Raw genomic sequence first — 9566 nt, forward strand, 5'->3', positions numbered from 1 at the left:
GAAGGAATGTCGGGTGTTGTGGCTGAAATAGGATTACCTCTAACCGTGTTACTCACCAGATTGACATCCTCTCTCTTCCTCCTCCTCCTCCTCCTCCTCCATTTCTTCTTCCGCCTTTCTATTTCTCCTCCTTCCCTCCTACTCTTGTTCTTCCTCCTCGGACATTACGTTATGGAGTCATATCCTGGGCTATAGAGTTGGTATGACTCCATTTTTGTAGTGTGTGTGTGTGTGTATAAATCATTTTAAGTGGCTATGAGTCAAGTGTTTAGCAATTCTGAACTACTGAATAGAACTCAAACAAACACACACACACACACACATGTATGTACGGTCATAATCAATCATGTTATAAAGTGAACAGTATTACTTGAAATAGTGTCAACATTCCACCCATGAACATTGCCAAATGTGTCACTTGATGGTAGCCCTTTAAAACCTTCATTGACTGTCTTATGTAAAGTTGTATTGGCATTGTTACTGCTAGGTATTGAGGAAGGTGTGTGTGGCGGTGGAGTGGGTGGGGCGGGGTGTGGAAGTGGGTGGGGCGGGGTGTGGGAGTGGGTGGCAACATGGCTAAGTTGAACTGGTTTCCGTGTTAATCCCGGCGTGTTGTAAGTGTCACGACCTTACTGTGTTGTGGATCACTCGGTCGTGCGCTTCCTCAGGCACCTACTACTGCCTCTTGTCACCTGCCTCACTGCTGCTGTCTACATGCACAAGATTCAGTATTACTTGTGTTAACAGTACTGTGACCACTTACCTCTCAGAGTGTATTGAAGTAATCACTATTGTACATCTCGAAATATTCAGGAATTGATAAGATATCTGAATGTGTGACCTTAATACACACACACCTGCACCAGCGTCATACCACCTGGGGGAGGTACGGGAATTAACACCCATGGGATATCATTGATTAGATGAATTTACAGAATCAAGGTATTGGGTGGTGGTGTTGACTACCCGTTGCAGGTGATCAGTGCTGTCACTTAATCAATCGAGTGAACATGTCTGTGTCGGTGCCTTTTCGGGGGTATCTTAGCGGCCTGCAGGCACCTCATTCCTTCTGGGCCACGTGCACCCCTACCCGGGGTTAGTATTAATTCATGTGTGTGTACTTCTGTGTGTGTCTAGACCTGCTTATGTACACCTGTTTGTGTAAACCTGTTCATGTGTAAACCTGTTGTGTGTTTACACCTGTTTGTGTGTACACCTGCTTGTGTTTACACCTGTTTGTTTTCAATTATTTGTGTGTACACCTGTTTGTCTACAGTACACCTTTTTGTGTGTACACCTGTTTGTCTATACCTGTTCATGTGTACACTTTCATGTTTAATTCTGGTTGTCTTGTTCTAGTTTTAAAATTGTGTGTGTGTGTGTGTGTGTGTGTGTGTGTGTGTGTGTGTGTGTGTGTGTGTGCGCCAGACCTCACATTTAAGTACAGTACCCATGTCCTGATATAATGACACTGGTCAATGTGTAGAATTAAGTGAAGGTTAACAGGTCTCCTTCTGGGAAGTGTCGTGGTATTGCTTCCTGCACTCCACGCACACTCACACACTGCTTCTCTCTTATACAGATGAATCATCACTAACTTGTCGTACAAGTCATGAGATCACGTGAAGATTGGCCACCCTAAAGCTAACCTTACCTAATGCTAAACTAACTTAGCCAAACCTACACTAACTTAACCTAACTCCATAAAGTAGCGATAATGTTGTTAATCTGAAAGTGAAATAAGTCATGAGGTTGAATCTTGAAATGATCCATCCTTACACCCCACCCAAGTCATTTTCCGACTTCCTCAATGTTGCAGCGTTCAATGTAGAAATCACTTCCGGTCTGTGAGTCGACTTATTGAGGGAGGTGACTTTCTCTGTCACTGAGGGTCAGATATAGAGCTGCCAACACACAGATAATTGTTGTGGTTGGAGGGAATTTAGTTTAGTTTAATGTAAATTGATGTACTGTAGTGTGTTATTGAAATTTGGATGATGGCTTTAACAAATAAAATTTAAAAATTTCCTGAAAAGTTGCAGATTGTATCTATCACATAGATGGATCACCTGCAGATTAGCCCCCCAGCTTATTTTACCTGAAGATTAAATACCTTAATCCCCCCCCCCGCCCCAAATTTGTTTTATCGTCAGGTGAAGTAAGCAAGGGTGTCTGATCTTCAGGTGATCTTTTGACAACCAATTTTCTTTGTCAGTTAATTCTAGATATCAGAGAACAGGAAATATCTGTCGAGTTAAAGTATTGTACTTCTTGGTATTATTTATAATTGTGTAGAATTTAGTACAATATTGTAGTTGATGGAGTATTAATTTATATGATGACTATACCCAATGCCTGTGACAGTGTATCATTATTACAGTATGTTCTTCAAAATGTTTTCCATGTGTTGCAGAGTACTGTCTTACAACATGTATAGCTTCCCTAGTATACAGTACATTATTTATTTTATTGATAAACATTTTTCTTTATTTTACAATATTTTTAATGAGTACGACGTTTGCCCACAGTGTACCTGGCAGAAGAACTCGAAGAGCCAGAATTCCAGTATGTTCCTGAAGCTCTGCCCAACAGTGTCAGTGTGGGGGTGTCAGGTCAGACAGCCCCTCTCCATGAGTCTATGCTCTTACTCTCTGAGGGTCTAGAGGCAGGATCCTTGGTGGCACAGTTTGAACAGTTGTATCGCCGTAAACCTGGGCTCACTGTCACGGAAGCCCGCAGACCAGACAACGAGAAGAAAAACAGATATCGTGACATTTCTCCATGTAAGTTTGTCCTGTTTAGATTTTTTGAGTAGGATCAGTCTCCAAACTTTTTGTAACTTACTGTTAAACTCTCAGTGATAATAATCTTATGTTTCATGAATAGTAATACGTACTGTAATATTTAGTTAATACAAGTATACTGAAATAGGAAGAAAATCATGAATGTAATACAGGAAACTTATTTAAGGTTATATTTTAAATATAATTAGATAAATGACCCAATGTGTATTGTAGTGTGCTGTCCTCTCACCCATCTTCCTTCTGCCCCCCAGATGACACAACTCGAGTCATTCTCACCAATGCCGTGTCCGGCGACTATATCAATGCCTCCTACGTCAACATGGAAATTCAAGGGTCGGGAATCATCAATCGCTATATTGCCTCTCAGGGTCCACTAGCGGGGACTTGCACCGACTTCTGGCAGATGGTGTGGGAACAGCAGTCAACACTTATAGTGATGCTGACAACAGTTGTGGAGCAGGGGAGGTATGATGTCTGATTTTATATTTATTTATCATTTCTGCTACTTATCATCTTATTAGCTGTTCAGGTGGTTGGTCTGTTTGTTACTCTGTTATGACCTTCATTATCCAGTGTTAGTACAGGAGGAAACTGTAGTACCCAGAGAAAACTTGCCGTGTAGGTTACTGTTACACTGGATAACACCCTTCTCACATCTGTCCCAGGGGTTTAAACCCAGGACCATAGTAGTGACAAGGTGAACATGAATAAATGATACATGTTAGTATGAATACTCTTACATACTGGGGTATTTTTAATCATTGCAATACATATATACTCAATACAGTACAGTAATTAGTATAAATATTGTATACTTTACTGCCATATATTTAGTTATTATACAATATTACATTTATATTAGTACTGTTTGGGGAATATTATACAGTATAACTATTATTATTCATATAATAACTGGTGATGTAATGTATTACTTACATGTTAATTCTCATCTTCCAGAGTTAAATGCCACAGATATTGGCCCAGACTTTACGAGACAGTAGACTTTGGTACCCTACAAGTGACCTGCCTGAAGGAGGAGGAGACACCAGGTTTTGCATTTAGAGAATTTACTCTCATCAACACAGAGGTTAGTTGGTGACTCTCTTATTTATCGCCCTGGGAGAATATTTGGAGTATATTTGTTCTTGATTTGTGTTATTGTTCACTTCTTTAGAGAATGATATCCTGAAAGAACATTGATTTCAAGAATGATTTACCTTTACCTGTGAAATACCTGTAGCTGTACCTGTTTTTCTAGATCACCTGAAGATTAGGTACCTTAGCTTATTTGATGTGATGATTAACGAAACTAAACCAACTCAGGTGTGCTTTATCAATAAGTTATACATGAATGCCAGTACAGTAATATACATATTATCTTCATACAGTACCAACCGTCCTTCATCCCTCACAGATATTTTATTAAAAACCTTAAGTTTATCTGAGATTTTGTTGTTGTTACAGAACCAAGATGAGCGTCACATCACCCACATGCAGTATCTGGCGTGGCCTGACCATGGCGTGCCAGAAGACTCCACAGATTTTCTAAACTTTGTTGCTCAGGTTCGACAGGCAAGAACAGGTGAGTCGAGTTATATATTTAAAGATGTGATTTTTTTTAATGTTTATTATATTGTGATACAACAATTGTACATAATGATATGTCATGACAGAACACTTGTACATCATGATATATTGTGCTAGAACAATTGAACACTATGATATATTTTGATAGAACATTTGTACATTATGATATACGTACTGTACTGTACTGAAATAGACTCGGCAGCAGAACATTTAAAACTTTATGCACTACTTTAGTATCACCTGAGATAGATGTTCCATAAGAATTACAACTACAATATTTACCAACACTAAAAGAGATTATCCAAAATTTATATATGGATGACTATGCTTCACCAGTATGTTATAATTATGTAAAGAGAACATAATGATAGCTGGTGTATCATTCGAACACTTGAGTATAATGCCATTGTACTCAAGGGGTCAGTTATGATACACAAGGGATTAGGACATCATACTCAAGGGGTTAAGACAGACCTCAAGCAGCTAAGGTCTTGAAAATATAAAAAAAGACATAACATTATTTGTGGTTAATTACTGTTGTTAAAATTACAGGCATGGTAGAACCCACCATAGTCCACTGCTCTGCCGGCATCGGGAGAACAGGAGTACTAATCCTCATGGAAACTGCTCAGTGTCTTATTGAGGCGAATGAACCAGTTTATCCCCTCGATGTTGTGAGATCAATGAGGGATCAACGAGCCATGATGATCCAGACAGCTGTGAGTCTTAAGTGATTTGTTGCATGTACTTTGTTGGATGTACTTTGTTGTTATACTACAGTAATGATGATATGTGAAAAGTTATAGGGATCGCCTGAAGATTAGTCTCCTCCCCAAGTTTAGTTCACCGTTAGATTAACCACTCTTAACCTAACATAATGTCCTCCTATTCTATCCTAAGTTAACCTAACATATTATAACTTTAACTAATTTAACCTCCCTCCCCCCAGGCAGCATTAGGGTATTTAATCATCAAGTGAAATAAGTTGGGGTGGTTAATCTTCAGGTGATCCATTTACTGATACCTAAGAATGAGTGAATGTGTTTGTTTGTCCGCATGTATATTTGTGTGTTATGTTTTATGTTTGTCTTTTGGTAAACGATATGTGAATGGATGTGTGCTTGCCTGTATGTTTGTTGTGAAGGAAAATATGCAATGAATTTCCTATATATTATGGCTAATTATTAAATTCTTATTATTTTTCTTTTGCAGAGTCAGTTCAGATTTGTATGTGAAGCAATTCAGCGAGTGTACTCTGAAGGTCTTGTCAAACCCTTGGCCGAGTACCAGCAAAGATGAGATGTTGGGTAATGTGCACAAGTGGTGACATTAAAAAGAATATTATTGTTGTACATATCCTGTGCTGGAGGATGAGCTGTACATTAACCAACAAGGGATTGTGATGTGAATATATGTGAAGCAGTGTTATGAGAGAACTGGAAATCCTCTGAGAAAATAACCAGGAAATTGCAGAAAGCACAAAATTTGGAAACATTGGGTTGTATATACAAAAATCTGCAGTACGTATATGTGAAAGAAAAATGATCTATAAAAAAAATCCTAGTTGTCCCAGAGAGTATGAATCTGTCTGGGGTCTGATGCAACCTTTTATGAAGAAGAGCCAAGGCCAAGATTTTTATAACAGCGCAGTACATCAAAAACATGTGCTGTAGCAACGACTCTGGTGTAAGATGTGTTGATAATGAGCCTCCTGTAAGATTATGTTAGGCTGTTTACAACTTGAGGCTATTTGGTGGATATTTCCTCAATAGTGTCGTTGGTGGCCCCAGTTACTGCAGAGAGAAACATCAAAATAATACTTGCTCAAGACTTTGCTATCCACCAAACATCTCTTGCAGCAATGATGGAGAACAAATGAAAGACTTTCTAGATTTCTAAATATTTGTACTTTTACCGACACACCTTAGAGTGTGTGACTGAAACACTGTGAGTGTACAGTACATGCATAAGATGGTTACCAAGATGCCTGTACATAATGTTTCATTGGAATGTGAACACTGTAGATAACATGAGACTTTTCAAAAGACAAATCATAGCCCTCGTGGTGTTTCTACTCCAAGGATATTTTCTACTTATTAGTGAAAATAACGTAGTGTACACATGAGATAATCTGATCCCCACCTTACCCTCCTCACCACTCAAGCCTTGTGAACCATGATACAAATTCTTAAGTCATCATTATATTACTAATGATACCACCAGGTGTGTCCTCGGCACTCTCTTATACTAAATATTACTGTGAAATTTTAACCTGATATATTTGTTGGACTTTTCAGTGATAACTTAAGAATTTTTTTCATGTCCACTGCCAGATCTTTCTCTTGTCTGCTGGGGTCATCACCATCATGTTCAGGGAAATGAAACCCTTAACCAGTCAGGCACTAGTGTAGATTATTATTATTATTGAATTAACTGCCTTATAAATTGCTTCCAATCAGGCAGGTCATTCAAAAATCTAATTAATTACTTGAAGTTTGAAATTAATTTGAAGAATCATGGACAGTTGTGGAAGGCAATGTAATACAACACCACATTACAGGGTATATTCACCACAGTGCCTGTCCCCCAAGGTGTTGAACTATCTTCATAAGCTTTATATCTTGACTGGTAATGAGTCCATTAGTTCCCCCAAGCAGTACAAGAGTCAGCCATTACCCTCTCACAGTCCTGGGACCCACATGTGCCTTCCTCTTGTCATGAGAGCCTGACTCAAGCAACCGACAATCCCACACTGGTGATGCACACAGTCACCTTCCCATAAATTGAAGCTGTTTTTTATTTATTTATTTATTTATTTATTTATTTTTATATAGTGTTGCACAGCAAAGTGCCTCTGACTTACGACATAGAGGAATAATTATCCTAAATCTTGTAGTGCCAGAGGTAAAACTTCAATTATTAGTGTGGAAGTTTTAAAATATCCTTACAAACTGTTTGGATTATTCAGGAAATGTCCAATTGCCTTGTAGGCTTTTTAATACATAAATACAATTCATGGACAACTTTGGGTGCTGTGTGCCCCTCTACCACTCAGGGTGTAATAAACACACATAGACAACACACAATTGCCTTTGGTACTAATTAAATGTGAATTTTTTTTCATTTAAGGTAATTACCATGTAAAGGTGTCAGTTGTGTAGAACAATGCAAGATAGTTTGTGTGTGTGGTAATCCTGGTCATTATTGCTCTATTTGTCTTCATTTTCATTCTGTTAATTTAAATTATGAAGGAAATATTTCAAAAACAACTTCATTGTTACAATTTCTCTCCCAACTGGCTAGAGGTTACACCTTTATAAAATGAAAACTACAAGTTCCAAAACAAAACAAACATTGAATCTCACAATTGATGCATTTCCTATGAAGATATAACTCCTGTACATAGAAAAGAGTTGAGTCTGGCAAGCTTTAAAGGCCCAGCATTATCTGCTACACAGGTTACTGAGACAAATGTTTGCCTCAATCTCTAACCAAATATTCAGAATTGTTCAGTACTATAAACAGAAGGAAACTTATTATTTGTAAACTGAAAAATATGGTCGTCTGTTACTTTGCCAAAGAAATAAAGGGGTCTGACCTTTATTCTGGGTTAATTCTTATTGTAGTCTTCCCCAATATGTGAAGACTATGCCCCACATACATTTTGTTTGCCTGTATTTGATCCCTTTTTTACCTATTTTTTTTCTTCAGTATATTGACTGGTATGTCAGATCCCTCTTAAGTTATAACACTGTGATTTTATCCTCATGCATGATAACATGAAAAATTTTAATTTTCGTTATTTGAATTGTGGTGGAATGAAAGACATGCAGGTTACAAAGTGACTGCAACTGACATTTTGTTTGTTGCTTTGTGATCACTGAATAATGGGTGTAAGCTTAGAAGTACAGTATTTTCGTTGTACCATTTTCCTAATACAGTGAAACCTCCATATAACGGACTTCTCTCTCCATGTAATCCGTGAGATGAGTTTTTACATCTAATGTACCCTCAATATAACGGACTTTCTTCTCTATATAGTTCATTAGATGGAAGTTTTACATCTAACGGTCCTATCATATAACGGATTTTGTTCACCATATAGTCCATTAAATAGAGGTTTCACTACACATGGAATTAAAATGTTGCGAGTTTCTGATGCTAAATTTATTAGGCAGATAATGTATGTATACTGTACAGCTGACCGACGATCACTGCCAAATGCGTTGGTCACTGCAATGTAAATGGTTTAGTTATATATATATATATATATATATATATATATATATATATATATATATATATATATATATATATATATATATATATATATATATATATATATATATATATATATATATATATATATATATATATATATATATATATATATATATATATATATATATATACACACACAGTATAAGTTATACCCTGTTTGTCTTATTTTAAGTCTTGGTAATGTAAATGAGTGTGACAGGGAACGTGTGTTGTATTGGACATAAATGAGCAATAAAGTGAAGTGGTTTGTAATGGCTGGTATTATTTTGGTCACCAACTTTACAAATTTTCCTCCAGGTAAATGTACACCTACCAAAAACAATCCTGTCCTCTCTCCCATCCATGATCCCTGAGACTCATGAACCAGTGAATCCAAGACATCACACAGTGCACCATCTATAGACCCAACAATGTGTGGTGTCTTGGATTCACAGGTTCATGAGTCCCAGGGTTCATGGATGGGAGAGAGTACTTGACAGGAATTTTTTTGGGTGGGTGTACAGTATAATGTCAAGGTTCAGATACTGATTCATTTATGAGATAGAAACAGTGTCTTTCTTCCTGATGTTAAAACTAAACTACAAAGCTTGATGCCCTGGTCTGAACAATATCATACTCTTAGGTACTCAGTGGTACTCTTGTATACTCAGAAATTTGAAATGGTGTCTGAAGTAATTTATTCTATTTTTTGATTCACCAATGATGTGCTTCCTTTCCAACTCTTTCAGCTCACCCTTCAGGATAAAGCAACACAACCAGGGAGATACAAATGCTGACTATTATCAAGAGTGTTTTTTAGGGATTAAATTGAAACTTTGGATATTTGTGAAACATTCTTGGGCATTCATCTTATTTTAGTAACTAAATCCTAAGTTATAGGAGAGAAACTATAAA

General features: G+C 37.3%; 1 protein-coding gene across 6 annotated transcripts in view; it reads left to right on the plus strand.

The window, feature by feature from the left end:
* The window catches only part of LOC121863066 (tyrosine-protein phosphatase non-receptor type 4-like), a 32992-nt gene extending 24068 nt beyond the window's left edge, over positions 1–8924 (plus strand). For all 6 annotated transcript variants that reach the window (XM_042361555.1, XM_042361556.1, XM_042361557.1 and 3 more), the window contains 6 exons: positions 2529–2783; positions 3056–3269; positions 3762–3891; positions 4269–4386; positions 4944–5110; positions 5604–8924. In XM_042361555.1, coding sequence (XP_042217489.1) covers positions 2529–2783; positions 3056–3269; positions 3762–3891; positions 4269–4386; positions 4944–5110; positions 5604–5690 — 971 coding nt within the window. In that variant the 3' untranslated portion in view covers positions 5691–8924. The remainder of the gene's footprint in view (positions 1–2528; positions 2784–3055; positions 3270–3761; positions 3892–4268; positions 4387–4943; positions 5111–5603) is intronic.
* The last annotated feature ends 642 nt before the right edge of the window (positions 8925–9566 follow it).

This window comes from Homarus americanus, unplaced genomic scaffold, assembly GCF_018991925.1.
Source record: "Homarus americanus isolate GMGI-L3 unplaced genomic scaffold, GMGI_Hamer_2.0 scaffold54679, whole genome shotgun sequence".
Taxonomy (NCBI): Eukaryota; Metazoa; Arthropoda; class Malacostraca; order Decapoda; family Nephropidae; genus Homarus; species Homarus americanus.